We start from the raw sequence: 17,587 nt of genomic DNA on the forward strand, positions 1-17,587 counted from the left end.
TCCGCCTGTCCCCATAGGTGGTGGTGGGGGACAAGGTGATCCTGAATCCTGTCAACGCCGGGCAGCCTCTGCATGCCAGCAATTATGAGCTTAGTGACAACGCTGGCTGCAAGGAGGTGAGTGAGTTGGTGGGGCCAGCCTGCAGTGGAAGGGCATCTGAACATCCTTGAGGGCACAGAAGGGCCCCTCCCCACCATGGTCTTTTCCTCCACTCCCACCTGGCCAGCTGGGTGAGCTGGGTCTCTACGTCTGCCCCATTCTTTGCCCCACAGGCTGGCAGCCCCAGGGCAGCTGGCTGGGGCCTGGGGGCCCTGGCTTTGAGAAGACACCTCCTCTCTGTGCTCTGATGGGAGCTGGGCTGGTCCTCCCCCCACCCCCTCACCGGGCCTTTCATGCCCCACTCTCCAACCGCTGGCGGTCCGCCTGGCATCAGGGTTCTCTCTGCCCTTCCCCAGGTCAACTCTGTGAACTGCAACACCAGCTGGAAGATCAACCTGTTCATGCAGTTCCGAGACCACCTGGAGGAGGTGTTGAAAGGGGTAAGGACTGGGAGCCCACTGCCCACTGCCACCTGCCTGCCGGCTGCCCAGACCGGCCCTGAAGGTCCCCCTTTCTGCTTTCCCTCACCTACCCTTACCCAGCCCTGCTCTCTGTCAGGCCCTCCCCTCCGTCCCCACCCCCTCCCCCTCCGCTGCCACCCACCGGACCACCCCATCTTTTGCTTCTAGCCTCCCAGCCTCAGTCTCTATCTTTTCTGGATCCTGGCGACCCTCGAATTTTCCTCTTGCTAAGAGTGTGTCAGTGGATAGGGGTCCCCATTCCCTCATCTTGGAGAGCCAGATATTTTGAGCACTCTGTTTCCTCCCCCACGCCTGCTCCATGGATCCAAGCCAGGTGCACTGCCCTTTGCCCTATGCCCTCTTGGGCAAGGGCCTGAGGCTGCTGAGTCAGGGCCTGTGCCCCGATTCCAGACAGGCTGGGAGGGCACACAGTACTGCTGGGAAACACTGCGGCAACGACTTAGGGAGGGACCAGAGCAAGGGGGAAAGAGGGCTGGAGACACCATTAGACAAGCCCTGAAAACCAGGCATCCAGAGGTTCAAGTGGGGCTTCAGGGGATGGAACCAGCCTACTGGGCTGTGGGTTCTATGTGGAGGGGCAGTTGGGAGGGGCAGATATGGGGGTAGCAAAGAGGGTGAGGCTCCTCAGCTAGGGGAGTTGGCAGGCATCTGACCATGATATCTGTTAAAGGGACAGGGGACAGGCCCAAGAGCAGCCCCCTAAGGAGGCTGCCCTGTGTTCCCTGCATCTTCCCCTGCATAGAAGCCTGCAGTGGCTCCCTTGACCCTCCGTTCCCAGCCAGGCTGCTCCATCAGACTTTCCTGCCCCCCTCAGGCTGCCTCAGCCTATCACTCTCCCTCTCCCGTCTCCCAGGCTCTTTCCAGTTCACCCACGCTCTGTTCAATGCCTTTCTGTCTCTCCCTGAAGCCTGTGCGTCATCCACATATCAGTCAAGCCTCAGCCTGTGTGCCATCTCCTCCCAGAAGCCTTCTCTGATTACACATTCCAGCCCCCAATCTGTGTGGCACTGAGAAAATGAAGCACCATCATCAGGTCGAACCCCGTGGTGCTGCCTGGACTGGTTTCGGTGAATCTGTCATGGCTTTGATGTTAGTGCCAGGCAACCTGGAAGTGAGATCTGAGTGTGCAAAGTCCACCCCTTTTTTTTGTTCTCAACCCTGCGCCTCGTGGATACAAGGGTCACAAGGTTCCGCCAAAGCAACTCACATAATCTGTGTCTAGTTATTCACTCGTGTGTTCACTCCACAGGTGTTAACTGAGAACTTTGTGTCCAGTGCAGTGGTAGGGAAGCCAGATAATGCTGTTAGTGGTCGCAACTGGTGGTTGGAGTAATAGATATAATATTACTAGACGGTAATAGACGACCCGCTGGTTGTAGGTTCGCTGCCGGAGGAAGTGTGGTGGAAAGATAAGGGCTCTGGAGCTGTAGCACGGATTCATGTCCCATTTGTCACTAGCTCTGTGACCCTCGGCAGGACACTTACCTTCTCTGTGCCTGAGCCTCTCCACCTGTAGGGTGGGGATAGCGATGTATGTACCCAGGGAGTCAGTGTGAGGAGGAGGTGAGAAAGTCCACGTGAGGTGGGCACGCAGAGGCTGGCACGTGCTAAGCGTGCAGCGTGACTCCATTATACAAATTATAATACTCGCAATCTCTGCAAGGAGGTCATAGTAGCCCCATTGTACACGAGAGGAAACTGAGGCTTGGAGATGTTAGGGAACTTATCCAAGGTCACACGGCTTGTGAAGCAGAGCCAGGACCCAAAGTTGGTGTCTGTGTCCAAAGCTTCGGAGACGAATAAGCCAGCTGTTCTAGTCCTGTGGGAGCAGAAGAAATGGGCAAGAACTACCCATGTTCGGGCAGAAAGGGCCCTAGGGAGGTGCAGCCATGGGCCTAGAAGGGCCCCAAAAGGTGACATCCCTCCTGCCTTCATTGAGGGGGTGACTCGAGATTGGCCTTTAGAGGTCAGGTGGGGTTTCTAGAGATATAAATCCGGGAAGGAGACAGTCAAGGGTGGGTTTGACATAGGAAGCTGGGGAAGGATCTGGATAAGAGCCTGGCCCGCCCCAGTCATCTGGACATCCTGGATTTGGGATCTGGGCAGAGTGCCCGGCTGAGGGGCCAGCCCCTGGCCCCAGCCACCCGCTGTTGGGGCCCAGTACACATCTCACCCTCTGCTTGCTGGCCCTGGGAGGAGCCACGGGGGCCCGGCCAGCCGCTCCTGCATCTGACACAGGTGGGGCTGGCTGTCCTGAGCCCGTGACCCACACCTACAGGGAGACGTGGTGCGGCTGTTCCATGCGGAGCAGGAGAAGTTCCTGACGTGTGACGAGTACAAGGGCAAGCTGCAGGTGTTCCTGCGCACCACGCTGCGCCAGTCCGCCACCTCGGCCACCAGCTCCAATGCCCTCTGGGAAGTGGAGGTCAGAGCTTGTGTCTTACCCAGGACCCAGCCCTGGGCTCCCCCCTTCTTCCCCCATCCCCCTGGAGGGTAGAGCTGGGGTGGGGGTGGGGTGTCCAGGTGCCACTCACCCAGAGCTCTCCAGGCGTCCAGAGTAAACTCCTCCAGGCCTCCCCAGGGTCACCCCTCCCTGGCCAGTCCTCCTTCCTGCCTCATCCCTGCACCCCTCAGGTGGTCCACCATGACCCCTGCCGTGGAGGAGCCGGTCACTGGAATGGCCTGTATCGCTTCAAGCACCTGGCCACGGGCAACTACCTGGCTGCCGAGGTGAGTGGGGAGGGAGAGGGGGGCATCCTGGGGGCTCAGGGTGTGTGTGCGTGTGGGCGTGTGTGAGCGTGTGTGCCTGTTGCACGTCTGCACACACAGACATATGTGACTGTGGACCCTGGCTTATCTGCACTCTTGCGTTTAACAAATACTATCAAGTAAGTGCATGAATGTATATAATTGAGTACTATATGAGTATATACGAGTATACTAATGAGTATTACTGTGCCTCTGCTATGTGCCAGGAGCTAGTCTAGGCCCTGGGGATACAACGGTGAGCCAAATCCCCAGCCCATGTATAACTTACATTCCACATTCATGTCTGTCCAGAATACGCAGGCCGGTTATATTGGGGCATTCGTGTGTGTGTGTGTGTGTGTGTGTGTGTGTGTGTGTTCATCTGTGGGTGTCCACGGAGAGAGGAATGAAGGGCAAGGCCTGGGGGCTCTCATTGGTGGCTTCTTCACGAGTGACTTGGGTTTAAGTGCTGGGGTGGGTGCCCCTGGGAGGGTGAGGGCTATTTTGGGGTAGACCTTGTTTTGGGGTCATGTGAGCATAGCTCAGTGTCCAATAGCCTTCCCCATCTCGTGTCTCTGTCCAGGAGAACCCCAGTTACAAAGGCGATACCTGTGAGTCCAAGGCGGCAGGAATGGTGAGGACCAAAGTAGGGCTCTGGGGCCGGGGGAAGAAGGACCACGGGAGGGTGGCCGTGAAACCCTGGGAGGTGAGCTGGAGGGAGAAGGCCTCTCAGGTGGAACCCCAGGTGGTTTCAGGGTGCCTGAGAGGAGGGAGGGGCCTCTGCCTGAGTGGGGGTTCTCACCCCAGCGTGCTCAGGGTCGTGCAGGTCGCCGGAACGCTGGGGAGAAGATCAAGTACCGCTTGGTGGCTGTTCCCCATGGCAACGACATTGCCTCCCTCTTTGAGCTGGACCCCACCACCTTGCAGAAAACTGACTCCTTTGTGCCCAGGTGAGTAGGTGCCATGTGCCTGGGGGCTGATGGGAGTCTCCAGGCTGGGCCATCCTGTCTCTGAGCTCCCTGAATCCCACACTCCTCTGTCTTCCTGAGGTCCTTTGGCCTCAGGACCTGCATGTCCCGTCCCTCTGGGGATGGAGCTCTGAGAGCTGTAGACAGCTAACCACCACTGAATGCTTGCTGTGTGCCTGGCCCTGGGCTCTGTGCATGTGGGTGCTGCCTCATGCAAGTTGCTTTATCAAAATGCCTTCTCTCCAGGGATCTTTATCAGCCACCTGCCCCTGTTGGTCTGCCTACTCAAGCTCAAGCTGCACGAGCTTGTCCAGGGCGCACTGGGTGGGGCCAGGGCTCCCCAATCTTTAAGTTGTTCCCCCAACCCTGAGATTCTGGGCCATAACATCAAGCAACTTCCCAGGTGTCCATCAGGCTTTAGTGTTTATTAGCTGTCTGACCTCAGGCAGCTTACTCCATCACTTTGCCCTGATTTCTTGATCTGTGAAGTGGGAATATCAAGTCTACCCATCAACAGGACTCATGGGAGAAGTAATTGAGTGGCTACAGGCCCCCACGATCCCTTAGCTGAAACTCTTGGGGCCAGGTGCATTTTGAGATTCAGATTGTTTTTCATTTCAGAAAGGTAATGATATTTCATAATCAGAGACAAGAGCGTTTCCGCTATGAAACACACGCGTCTTGACACTAAGTGGGATAAATAGTCTAAGTGGTTCCATTTGTCCAAATGAGTCTTGGTTCCAGGTTTACAAACAAGCCAGTTTTGGGGAGTGCGGGTGAGGCACGTGGGCCTCGGTAAGGGCAGCAGGGGGCCTGGGGGCTGTTTGCTGGTCACTCTTCTCTGGCTTGGGCTCCTCGCCTGGAGGGAGCAGTTTCCCTGTCCCGTGGGTGTGGAGTCAGGTGGAGATGTGGAGCATCGGGGGTAGAGCAGACAGCCGGGACGCGATCCGAGGCCCCATCCCCGAGCCCTGACCCTGGCCCCGCCTGTAGGAACTCCTATGTCCGGCTGCGGCACCTCTGCACCAACACATGGATCCAGAGCACCAACGTACCCATCGACATTGAGGAAGAGCGGCCCATTCGGCTCATGGTGCGAGGCGCCCGGGGCTGGGGGGCTGGGGCTGGGGCCTTAGCTCGTCCCTGGGTGCCCTGCTGACCCCTGTCCCCGCAGCTGGGCACCTGCCCCACCAAGGAGGACAAGGAAGCCTTTGCCATCGTGTCAGTTCCGGTGTCTGAGATCCGGGACCTGGACTTTGCCAACGATGCCAGCTCCATGCTGGCCAGTGCCGTGGAGAAACTCAGCGAGGGTTTCATCAGCCAGAATGACCGCAGGTGGGCTGCAGGGCGGGGTCATCGAGGTCTCGAGAGGCCTTGTCCTCCAAGGGTCTGCTTTTCATGGACGAAGGAGTCACAAAGCAGAAGCCGGGCAGGCGTGGCTGGGGTGGGGGAGACAGAGGTGGGGACTGGTTTCTGCAGGCCCTGGTGGACCCGGGCCCTTGCCTCACTTCTTGTGTACTGCCAGAACTAACCCTGATGATGGGTTGAGGCTCAGAGAGGTTAAGAGACTTGTCCATGGTCACACAGCTAATCAGTGGTGGGGCCAGGACAGAAATGCGGAGCCCTTCACATCAAACACCCTGCCTTGTGCCCAGTTGTTCCTTTCCAGACTGAAGTGTAATGAGATTCTTTGTCTTGGGGGCACTTTGGAATCCAGGGCGGGTGGGGCGAGGAGTGTGTTTTGAGAGCCATTTTGAGAGCCATGAAGCTGGGGAGAGAAGTTGAAGGCTGATGATGGGCTCTGTGCTTTGGCCAGCAGGGTGGGCGGGTGACTCGATGAGAGCGTATTGCAGGCAGGGCTGGTTGCCCATGAAGGACATGTGACGGGTGTGTCCCAGGGGTGTTTCCCAGGGTCGGTGCCTCACGCTTGTCATCCCTGGCGTCCCTTTGTGAAGGTTTGTCATCCAGCTGCTGGAGGACCTGGTGTTCTTCGTCAGCGATGTGCCCAACAATGGGCAGAATGTGCTGGACATCATGGTTACCAAGCCCAACCGGGAACGGCAGAAGCTGATGCGCGAGCAGAACATCCTCAAACAGGTGCCTGTGCACAGGCGTGGGGAATGGGGCGGACCCCGTCTGGGACCTGCAGTGGCCTTGGGGACCGGGCCGGGTGTCCAGGACAGGAGCCATTCCCATCTGCAGTGGACCTTCTGTGTCTGCAGCTTCTCGTCACCCCTTTTCCAAAAATGAGTATTTGTTGAGCACTGACCGTATACCAGTGCCCTTGGCTCAGTTGATCTTCTCCACCTGGGGGAGGTAGTATTATTATCATCCCCATGTTACCCGTGAGGAGACTGAGGCATAGGTGGAGTAACTTGACCGAGAGTTTGCAGCTAGGAAGCAGCAGGGCCAGGATTTGAACTCAGGATGTTGGGTCTAGAACTTGTGCTTTTTTTTTTTTTTTAAGTAGGCTCCATGCCCAACATGGGGCTTGAACTCATGACCCCGAGATCAAGAGTCCCATGCTCTACTGATTGAGCCAGCCAGGTGCCCCCAGAACTTGTGCTTTAAAAATATTTTTTTTCTCTGGGGCACCCGACTTACCCAGTGGAGCACACGACTCTTGATCTCGAGGTTGTGGGTTTGAGCCCCGTATTGGGTGTGGAGATTACTTTAAATATTCTTTCTAAATTTTTATTGTGAAAATGTTCAAATATGAGAAAGTACTGAAAGAATAGCGCAGTGAACACTACAACCACTGCCTGAATGCACTTGTTACCATTTTGCCAGTTTGGCTTTACGTAACCATGCATCTATACATCTGTCCCTCCACCCATGCGTTTCCAAACAGGGCGCACCTCACCCCTAAGTTTTCCAGTGTGCATCTCCTGGGATAAACACAATAGTGTCATCACACCTAAGAAAATTGGTAATAGTGCCCAATCCATATCAAGTTTCCCTACTTTTCACCCAAAATGTTCTTTTAAAGGTTTTTTTTTGTTGTTGTTTCTTTTGAAGCAGGATCCAATGAAGGTTTTCTCATTCCATATGGTTGCATTTCTTTGGTTTCTGTTCTAGAACAGAACCCTCACCCAATCCCTGCCTTTAAAAGTTTTTAAATTACATTAACATTGTTTTGATGAGGCAGGCTGTGTCCGCCCTCCACAATAACCACAAGCTCCTGGAGAAGCACATTACTGAGACCAGAGATGGAGACCTCTGGCCACACCGGCCTGACCTGCCTTTTCTCTTAACCTCAGACCCCTGAGCTGTGGCAGCCCTGAGCTCTTCCCTCAGACGCTGAGCCTGGTCCAGGATCTGAGCTGGGATTAGTCATGTGGGGACGGGTGGGCTTAGGCCAGCATTGGAATCCTGGCCAGGAGAAGGGGGTGAGAGCTGGAAGAGGGGCCCTTGATGGGGGCTTGGAGGTCTCAGTCCAGCTTAAAATAAGCTTTGGGGTTCATGGTGGTGTGGCTTTGGGGCAGAGTGAGTTTGGGGCTGAGGGTTTCTGGGATAATGAGGGTTGCAGGCAGGTATAGGGGGATCCCTCCTCATTCTCTCTGCCCTTCCAGATCTTTGGCATTCTGAAGGCCCCTTTCCGTGACAAGGGGGGTGAGGGCCCCCTGGTGCGGCTGGAGGAGCTGTCAGACCAGAAGAATGCCCCCTACCAACACATGTTCCGCCTCTGCTACCGGGTGCTGCGGCATTCCCAGGAGGATTACCGTAAGAACCAGGTGCGCTGCTCGCCCTGGCCTGAGCCTTCCTGGCCCCGGGGGTCTCCCCACGCACCTGCTCACTGGCTTGCTCTCTTGCTCACTCCTGCTTTTGTTCGTTCAGCAAATATTTTCTGAGGCACGCACATGCTGCATGACAGGCACCGTTTTAGGCCCTGGGGATACCGTAGGGAACCAGGCGACCCGGCCAGCTTCATGGGTGTGCAGAGAAGGACCTCGAGCTGGCTTTAATGCTGTGCGGTTGCCATCTTGAAATTCTCAAATTTTGAAGAAGGGTCCTGCTATTTCGTTTTTGCACGGGGCCCCACAAATTATGTAGCCGGTCCTGCCCGATAATTTCCTCCCCTGCGGAGGCTTCACTCTGGTAGGGAGACAGGCTGGGAGCTGAACTAGATTACGTAAACCTACTCTTCTGCCCGGTGCCAGTTTCCTCTCCCAGACTGCCACCTTGCTAGGGTCGGGGTCCCCCGCCTGTGGGAGGGACCCCTGTCTCCAGGGCTAGGGTGGGGTGCTGGAGCAGAGCCGGGCTCCCCACGACTCAGCCCGTCTGTTCCCCAGGAGCACATCGCCAAGCAGTTCGGGATGATGCAGTCTCAGATCGGCTATGACATCCTGGCAGAAGACACCATCACTGCCCTCCTGCACAACAACCGCAAGCTCCTGGAGAAGCACATCACCAAGACCGAGGTAGAGACCTTCGTCAGCCTCGTACGGAAGAACAGGGAGCCCAGGTGAGCCCGCCCACCCCCCTACTCCCCACCCTCTCACTGCACCTATGCCCTTCTCCTTCCCAGTCCTCCGGGGGCACAGAGTCCGCTGCGGCTGCTCATTACAAATAGTGAAAAACTATTGCCTCCATTGGTAAATTGCCACCTCTCTGAGACCCTGGCCTCTGCTGCCCCTCTCTGGGACCCCTCCCAAATTGGGCCCAATCTAACAACAAGAGGGTCAATGCCTGGTATAGCAGAAGGCCCAAGACCCTTCTCTGGTGACAAAGTCAGTGCCCGTATTGAACCAGTTGTTAAATATTTTGAATATCACTCCTGTCCTTGTGCCTCCTTTACCCTGACCCCTTGGGCCCCCAGCTACCCTCCCCCCACCTGCCCAGGGTGATCAGGGTGATGCCCATGACTGTTTCTCCTTGGGCAGCTGGGAGTCCATCGTGCCCATACCCCAAGCTTTGGGGTAGGAGCAGAAGCAGTAAACCGGTTTTAGGGAGCTGGTGCCGTCCGCTGGGGAAGGAGGACGTTGGGCTTTATCCCCACCAGGGACCAGCCTCTGAGCCCCCTGGCCCTCCTTGCTGTCACCACCCCAGGTTCCTGGACTACCTCTCTGACCTGTGTGTGTCCAACCACATCGCCATCCCTGTCACCCAAGAGCTCATCTGCAAATGTGTGCTGGACCCCAAGAACAGTGACATTCTCATCCAGACTGAGTGAGCCATTGCGCTGCCTCCTGCCCACATCCAGGGCTCCGCCTTGCCCTGCTCCTCAGCCGCCTTGGAGCCTGGGCCCTGTCCGCTAGAACTGACACCCTCGCGGTCGCAGACATGTGCCCTTGCCTGCTGGGTGCCCAGCCCTGTGCTGGCGCTACGTGAGGAAGGAGGCCTAGGGGAATGAGCCGGATCCTTTGTCCTTGAGAAGGGCGTGGCCTGAGGAAGTTGTCTGAGCTGGCATTCAGCCAAGCTCCAGGAGGGGTCCGTGTGGCTGGGCATGCTCGGGGAGGGCTGTGGGCACGGAGTCCGGCCCCAGCCCCCTGCTCCCTGTGATGGGTGGCCCTGGTTTGCAGGCTGCGGCCAGTGAAGGAGATGGCCCAGTCCCACGAGTACCTGAGCATCGAGTACTCAGAGGAGGAGGTGTGGCTCACTTGGACCGACAAGAATAACGAGCACCACGAGAAGAGCGTGAGGCAGCTGGCCCAGGAGGCGCGGGCTGGCAATGCCCACGACGAGAACGTGCTCAGCTACTACAGGTGCGTCCGGGGCCAGCTCCTTCCCCTGCTTCGTGCCGTGCCACCTGTGCCCTTGGGCCTTCTCGGAAGGCCTTCAGCCAGTCCCTGCTGGGGGATGAGCCCCAGCAGCCTTGCAGCCTTCCTCAGGGAGGCCGAGTGAGGGCAACTGTGTAGCTAAAGAGCTCAGCACAGTGACCGGGCCTGAAAGAAACCGAAACCTGTCTCCAAACGTATTTATTTAGAAAATGAGATACTGGGTAACACGTATCAAATGCGGGCCATGTACCAGGCACTGTTCAAAGTGACCTGGCCGCTCACTGATGCCCCACCATAACCCTGTGACTATTGTCACCCTCGAAGTTAGAGCGACAGCACAGAGAGGTAAAAGAACTTGCTCAAGCTCACACATCCTTAGTGGTGGGCCATCTGTCACCAGGGCCCACGGCAGGTTAACGCAGGGCTCTGAGCAGGAAGCCGAGGGCGTGCCGCCACCCTGGAGCAGAGCAGTGTCGCCTGCAGCCGCCATTTCTGTAGCTCTCACATCCCGGGCTCACACCCTGCACCCCCCGCTCTGCCCAGGCTGGTCCCCCTACCACACTTCCCTCCCCTTCCTCTCCCAGCCCGTCACTCAGCCAGCCCTCTTCCCTGTGAAGACCTGGGCTGGCTGAGCCAGGAAGTGCTTTCCTCCTTTCCTCCTCAGCAAGGAGCGGGGAGAGCTGCAAATACGCAAAACTCCAGGCTGTTTTCCCTTTCACCGTGCTCACTCAGAATTGTGTCCTTCCTATTATGTGGGCAGATGCCTGGTTTGACCTACGTCCCGTTGCCACTTTCCTAAGTTCTCAACCTGCTCAGGTCCAACTGCTAGGAGCCCTCGCTGGCCCCCACCTGCCGTGTCCTCACCCTCCGCCCTGCCCTCCCTGCAGGTACCAGCTGAAGCTCTTTGCCCGCATGTGCCTGGACCGCCAGTACCTGGCCATCGACGAGATCTCCCAGCAGCTGGGTGTTGACCTGATCTTCCTGTGTATGGCAGACGAAATGCTGCCCTTTGACCTACGCGCCTCCTTCTGCCACCTGATGCTGCACGTGCACGTGGACAGGGACCCCCAGGAGCTGGTCACGCCTGTCAAGTTCGCCCGCCTCTGGACTGAGATCCCCACAGCCATCACCATCAAGGAGTGAGATGGGTAGGGGAGGGTGGGCCAGGCGAGCGAGGCTGGGGTGGGAGGATCTCTCGGACCCTCATGCCTCACTGCCTCCGCCCCCCAGCTATGATTCCAACCTAAACGCCTCTCGAGACGACAAGAAGAACAAGTTTGCCAGCACTATGGACTTCGTGGAGGACTACCTCAACAATGTGGTCAGCGAGGCCGTGCCCTTTGCCAATGAGGAGAAGAACAAGCTCACCTTTGAGGTTGGCTGGGCAGGGGGGGTGGGGGGGCTGGTGCTTGGCGGGGGGCTCTGGCGGGGGGGTTCCTCACTAGGCCTCAGTTGCCCCCTGGGGTGCGTTGGGGGCTCCATGACCCCCACCTTTCCTCAGTGCCCCAGCCAGTTCAGGGAGACTGCGTGGACCAGTGGGATTCCCCAAGTGGGAGGCTTCTCCCTCTGCTACCTGGGAGAGGGCTGGCTCCCCCTCGTCCACGCACCCCTTCAGCCCCACCTGGCTCATAGGTGCCTGTGGGGAGCTACCGCCCCACCTTCCTGCATTTCCGCTCTATCCCCCCCCCCCCCCGCCTCCCCTCCACCCCCCCCCCCCCCCCCCCCCCCGCACAGTATTCTTCCTTGTAGGCCTCACTTCCTTATCAGCCCACTAGGGCACAAGGGTGGCTGTGTCCAGGCTCCCTGAGATCCTGCCTTTACCCAAGAACTTAGTCACACCCTCATTACACCTGCTCGGCCCTACCTTCCCGCCCTGGCCCCGCCCTTCACGAGGCCCCGCCCCACCCACTTCGGCCCCGCCCCACTCACCTCGGCCCCGCCTCCTCCTCCCGCAGGTGGTCAGCCTGGCGCACAATCTCATCTACTTCGGCTTCTACAGCTTCAGTGAGCTGCTGCGGCTCACTCGCACTCTGTTGGGCATCATCGACTGCGTGCAGGGGCCCCCGGCCATGCTGCAGGCCTATGATGACTCAGGCGGTGAGGCTTTGTGGCCAGACCCCCACCCCTGGCGTTCTCCATCTCCTCCTAGTGCCAGAAGTCCTCTGATCAACACCCTGTGCAGCCTGCCTCCTGGCCTCTGCTGGACCAGAGGGGCTCCTGTCCAGGCTCTGTGGAGACCCCGGGGCCTGGGGGCGTTGCCTTCCAAGGCATCTTGGTCTTGAGGGGAGATGATGAGGGAGGAGGGGAGACACACAGGCCCTGCCTGAGGGGCCCCCTATCAGATGGGGAAGGTGGGGGAGAACAGCCCTGCCATCTATTGTCAGATAGCCGCCTTTGTCCTGGCCATCCCTTCTTTGCCCAGATTTGGCTTAAAGCTCACCTCCCCCAGGAAGGCTTTCTGGGTTAGCCCTGCAGCTGACAGAGACAGAGTCAGACCGAGGGGTCCTGCTGTGCGCCCCCTGTGATCCCCATGTGCTTCCCACTCCGCAGGCAAGAACGTGCGGCGGTCCATCCAGGGTGTGGGCCACATGATGTCCACCATGGTGCTAAGCCGAAAGCAGTCTGTCTTTGGCGCCCCCAGCCTGCCTGCTGGCTCTGGTGCCACTGAGCCACTGGACCGAAGCAAGTTTGAGGACAATGAAGACATTGTGGTGATGGAGACCAAGCTGAAGATCCTGGAAATCTTGCAGGTGGCTGGGCCAGAACAGTGGTGGGAGGTGTTGGGAATAGGGCAGGAGAGGGGAGCCTGGGACAGGAAGGTTGGTGGGGTGAACTCCCACTCAGATTATAAGATCCAGCACTGGAGGGCTCCATAGTGATCGGCTGTGTAGCCCAGTGGTTCTCAAAGTGTGGTCCTTGGACCAGCAACCTCAGCCTCACCAGGGAACTCAGAAATGCATGTTCTCGGGCCCCACCCCAGACCTACGGATCAGAAGCCTCTGAGGCAGGCCCACGGCCTGTGCTGTGACAAGCCCCCCAGGTGATTCTGGAGTGCACCAAGACCTAGCTCCGTCCCTCCATTGTACAGATGAGGAAAGGAAAAGGGGGGAGGGAACTTTCCCGCCATCACACAGAGATTCTGAAGCAGAGCTAGAGTCTTAAGAGCCGTTTCCTGGTGAGGCAGATATAGTCTTTCCTGCTCTGAGTCTTGTCTGAGACCCCCTAGTAACACTTGGAGAAGGGGCTGGTAGGATCCCAAGGAGTGGTTGCTTGCTTTTGCCTTACTGTCAGCAGAGGACGGGAAGGGTAATACAGTGACCTCCATGGGGACCCAATCTGGGCAAGGCCTGGTCAGGGGAGTCAGAGGAGGGGAGTCAGAGGAGGGGGATTCTGATTCATCTAGGGGCTAAGGGCTTCCAGATCTGTGTTCTGGGGTATGGCCAGAAGCTCTCTGTGCCCCATAAGGATAGAGGCCAGTCAAGGGTGTCCTCAAACCTTGTGTCCTCACCCCTCGCCCCACAGTGGCCTCTCCTGCTCCCCTTCAGTCTTCAATTCTCCACCCGCCTGCCCCTCCCCCCCCCCCCCCCCCCCCCGCCAGCCCCAGGCAGAGCAAGATTGGAGGATGAGGGTTGGCCTCTGGGCCTGGGGAACTTCCTTCTGTTTCCTGTCAGTATCTTGCCTGGGAAGGAGGGCCTGAGTGGGCTGGGACGGGGCAGGGGGTGTCTCTGCCTAATTTGGAGAGGAGGTGTCATCCCTCATCACTGGGTCAAGAGTGGAGGAGAGGGTACCCTGGACCTCCCTGGGGAGAGGAGTCTTGATTTTTTAGGTTGTGATAATGCTGGAGCATCTGGAACGTCTATGCTGAGATACCCAAGTGCTAGAGCTCATTCAGGGTACCACCTTCCCCCCACCCCCGGGGCACAATTGGCCCTCCGACCTCAGTCCAATCACCACCCCGTCCCTCCCCACTTCTCCAGTTCATCCTCAATGTCCGCCTGGATTACCGCATCTCCTACCTGCTGTCTGTCTTCAAGAAGGAGTTTGTGGAGGTGTTTCCCATGCAGGACAGCGGGGCCGACGGCACAGCCCCGGCCTTCGACTCCACAAGTGAGCCCCCCACTGCTGCCTTCCCCACCCCTGCCTTCCCCCGCCTTCAGACTGAGGCTATGTGACTCGCCCAGGGGTACACATCAGTGGGGTGGAGGCTGAGGGAGACCTTGGGGCTGGATCCCCAGCCCTGCCTCTGTTTCCCAACCTGCAAAGGCCTTTCCTCCCTAGTATCTCATTTATTTGCCACGGTAAGAGGCAAAGGCAGAGATCATCCTCTCTATTTCCCAAATGGAAAAACTGAGGCCCATATAGAGGGGCAGGGACTTGCCTCAGGTCACAGCCAGTCAGAGGCTGAACCAGACCAGGACCCAGGTCTCCGGATGCCCAGCTCAGAACCCTGCTTACCCCTGCAGGGCGGTGGGGCTGCTCTGAGAAGGAGCATGCAGGTGGGGCTGCTACCCAACAAGTGGAGGGAACGAGGTGGTTTGGGGACCTGCCTGCTCCCTCCCCCTGTGATCCTCATCTTTCCTGGGCACGGACCGGCCACCTGCCCCCATCTGCCTACTCTTGCTCCCCACAGCTGCCAACATGAACCTGGATCGCATCGGGGAGCAGGCGGAGGCCATGTTTGGAGTAGGGTGAGGCCAGAGTTGACGTGGGGGGTTGTGTGAGGGGTTCGGTGGGTGATGCTGACAACGGTGTGAGAACCCCCCTCTTGGGGTCTCCAAGGCTGGGTTTCCCAGGGCTGGGGCTGGCCCCTCCTCCTGGGTCATACTCCCCGCAGCCCCTTGCCGGGCTCTGCGGCGGGGGTCTCCTTGGCTTTGTGCGTTTGCCCTGTCAGGCCTCCCCAGCCCCAATGATATAGGGGCCGCTTGGACCTTAGTGTCATCTTGGTCATTCCCCTGCCCTCACCCAGGGCTGTTGTGCTCCTGTTTGTGCATTGGGATTTGGACCAGGTAGCTGGAGGGGAGCAGGGGGAGGTGGGGGGATAGCCCGCTGTACAGAGGGCTGGAGAGGGAGGGCTCCTCCTGGGGGTTGGGGGCTCCTAACCATTTCCACGCCACACTCTTGGGATCTAGCGAAGCCTTTGGACCCCTGCTCAGCATGGCATTTTTAAATTCATAAAATAAAGCACGTGAATTACAAAGGAAAGCAAGTGCTTTGAGATACAGCTATCAAAATATTGAAGAAAACAAATTAGACATGCCAGTTAGATATGGGCCTTTTTATTAACACATTAGATAACAAACTGGGCCAGGGCTATAATTAGTACCACGATTTCCAAGTGGCAATGAACGTACCTGGCATTTTGCGATTTCTGTAACACCCATAAGGTGATGTGAAAACATCTGTGATTTGTAGTGGTGACCGAATCACAGGTAGTGCTGATTTTTTTTCTCACTGAAGGAAATGCTGCATCTTTAGTTAGAGGTTGGTAAAACCAAAGCCGTGGATTTTGCCCGCCCTCTGTCCACGGCCCCGGCCGATCTCTGCGAGTCCCTGGGGGGTGTCTGTGGGTCCCGTGTGAAGAGTCGCCGCTTCGGCTGCTTAATCAAAGGGAACCCGGGGATCACTCAGGGAGCTCAGGGCGGTGGCTGTTTACAAACTGGTGAGCAACCATCACTGCTTTCAGCAAGTATTGCACTGGGCGCTGCCTCTGCCGAGGGGGGGGCGGGGAGCACGCTTTTCCCTTCGGCTGGCAGGGAGCTCACGGGCCGCCCGTTCCCCTCGCCTGTGCTGCAGGAAGACAAGCAGCATGCTGGAGGTGGACGACGAGGGCGGCCGCATGTTCCTACGGGTGCTTATCCACCTCAGCATGCACGACTACGCACCGCTGGTCTCGGGGGCCCTTCAGTTGCTCTTCAAGCATTTCAGCCAGCGCCAGGAGGCCATGCACACCTTCAAGCAGGTGCTGCTCCTGTCTGAGCCCCCTTGCCCTTGGGGAGGGGGAAGGAGGCCCAAAGGGGCTTCCCCGGGGGGGTGGCCAGAGGATCACCTGGCCCCGGCACCGAGCAGGCAGGTGCGCTGGCCGGGCGCTGGCCTGTGCTGGGCACCGGGGGGTTAACTGTGAGGTAGATGCTCACAGCTCAGGGGAAGTTCAAGATGCTTCTCTGGGGTTCTTGGCCTTGCTGAGCTCCTTAAAGGTGAAGGCCAAGTCTTGGGCCATCTTTATTCCCTCTCAGCCTGACTCAAGGCCTGTCACTTTTTATGATGTGGATGGCACTTCATAGTTTAACAAACTACACCACGTGCACGTTTGCTAAGTGCTTCAAATCACGCCCGGCGTGCAGTCAGCCCTCACTAAGGTGACTGGTTGTGTCCTCGCCATGTCGTGTGGTCTTGACAGCTCCCTGGGAAACGGGACTGGCATTTAGCGAGGGTGTGCCAGACACTGAGCCTTGGCCTCATGTTAATGGAATTCTCGGGGCAGCCCTGGCAACGTGGTTACTACTCTCCTGTTTTTTTAGAGGGACATTGAGGCCCAGGAAGCTTTCCCTCCTTACCCACTGACCAGAGCGAGCGAAGTGGGAGCCGAGGTTCAGATCCCTCTTTCAGCCAGCATTCAGTGATGCCAGGATGCTTTGTCCTGCATTTGGGGTCCGAGTGACCAAGTGACAGGCCTTGGCAGCACAAGTCAATGAGTCGCTGAAGCCAGGTGATGGGGCAGCTCATGCCAAGGAGTGCAGGGAGGCCTTCGGCCATCAGGGAAGGCTTCCTGGAGGTGGTGGACTATGGCAGGGCCATACACATTGAGTGGGAGCAGAGGCAGAATGGAGATGCCAGGACCAGAGGCCAGGGCATCAGGCACCGGGGTTCTTTGCGAGGCGGTGGACCTGGGGGCACCCGTCTCACCAGGCAAGCCTGCCTTCAACCTGCAGGTGCAGCTGCTGATCTCAGCTCAGGATGTGGAGAACTACAAGGTGATCAAGTCAGAGCTGGACCGGCTGCGGACCATGGTCGAGAAGTCAGAGCTGTGGGTCGACAAGAAGGGCAGCAGCAAGGGCGAGGAGGTGGAGGCAGGTGCTACCAAAGACAAGAAGGAGGTGAGTGAGGTCGTGGGGAGCTGGGGAGACAGGGCTTCCAGCGAGGGTGGGGCCTGGCTGACCCCCATTCCCTGTGTCCGCAGCGGCCCACAGACGAGGAGGGCTTTCTGCACCCACCTGGGGAGAAGAGCAGTGAGAACTACCAGATCGTCAAGGGCGTGAGTGGCTGGGGGCCCCGAGGACCCCCTGGAGGCTCTGGGGCCTGGCCTCTCCCGCCTCCCCACTCTGCCGGCCACCGGTCCTCAAAATTGACATCCTCTGGCTTTTCCTGTGCATTAAAAACAGCCCTGCCGAAGTCCAGATGGCATTATTTTAAACCTGAAGGAATTTAATGAAATTCCATTTCACAGTCATATTGTTCTATTTACTTTTATGGGTGGGATTGGGTTTTTAGTGCTTCCCTGCCTCGTTGCAGTGATCTGACTCCGTGACCGCGGCCTCCTTCCCCCTTCCTGTCCCCAGCGTGAGCTGGGACTTGG

At 58.0% G+C, this 17,587-nt stretch overlaps 1 protein-coding gene across 6 annotated transcripts in view; it reads left to right on the forward strand.

Annotated features, from left to right (window-relative positions):
* ITPR3 (inositol 1,4,5-trisphosphate receptor type 3) overlaps positions 1–17,587 on the forward strand; it is a 68,173-nt gene that overhangs the window by 31,519 nt on the left and 19,067 nt on the right. For 5 of the 6 annotated variants that reach the window (XR_007152093.1, XR_007152092.1, XM_047858268.1 and 2 more), the window contains exons 6-27: positions 18–116; positions 456–539; positions 2,860–3,006; positions 3,216–3,311; positions 3,913–3,963; positions 4,137–4,279; positions 5,288–5,387; positions 5,469–5,629; positions 6,250–6,391; positions 7,867–8,028; positions 8,587–8,759; positions 9,344–9,463; positions 9,817–9,999; positions 10,902–11,153; positions 11,245–11,389; positions 11,970–12,111; positions 12,565–12,764; positions 13,992–14,121; positions 14,645–14,702; positions 15,808–15,973; positions 16,944–17,108; positions 17,192–17,266. Coding sequence is in view for 4 of the 6 variants with exons in the window: in XM_047858268.1 (XP_047714224.1) it covers positions 18–116; positions 456–539; positions 2,860–3,006; positions 3,216–3,311; positions 3,913–3,963; positions 4,137–4,279; positions 5,288–5,387; positions 5,469–5,629; positions 6,250–6,391; positions 7,867–8,028; positions 8,587–8,759; positions 9,344–9,463; positions 9,817–9,999; positions 10,902–11,153; positions 11,245–11,389; positions 11,970–12,111; positions 12,565–12,764; positions 13,992–14,121; positions 14,645–14,702; positions 15,808–15,973; positions 16,944–17,108; positions 17,192–17,266 (2,994 nt within the window). In the remaining 2 variants the exon portion in view is untranslated. The remainder of the gene's footprint in view (positions 1–17; positions 117–455; positions 540–2,859; positions 3,007–3,215; positions 3,312–3,912; positions 3,964–4,136; positions 4,280–5,287; positions 5,388–5,468; positions 5,630–6,249; positions 6,392–7,866; positions 8,029–8,586; positions 8,760–9,343; positions 9,464–9,816; positions 10,000–10,901; positions 11,154–11,244; positions 11,390–11,969; positions 12,112–12,564; positions 12,765–13,991; positions 14,122–14,644; positions 14,703–15,807; positions 15,974–16,943; positions 17,109–17,191; positions 17,267–17,587) is intronic. The other variant, XM_047858266.1, reaches the window with a different exon arrangement.

The sequence above is a fragment of the Prionailurus viverrinus genome, chromosome B2 (genome assembly GCF_022837055.1).
Source record: "Prionailurus viverrinus isolate Anna chromosome B2, UM_Priviv_1.0, whole genome shotgun sequence".
Lineage (NCBI taxonomy): Eukaryota > Metazoa > Chordata > Mammalia > Carnivora > Felidae > Prionailurus > Prionailurus viverrinus.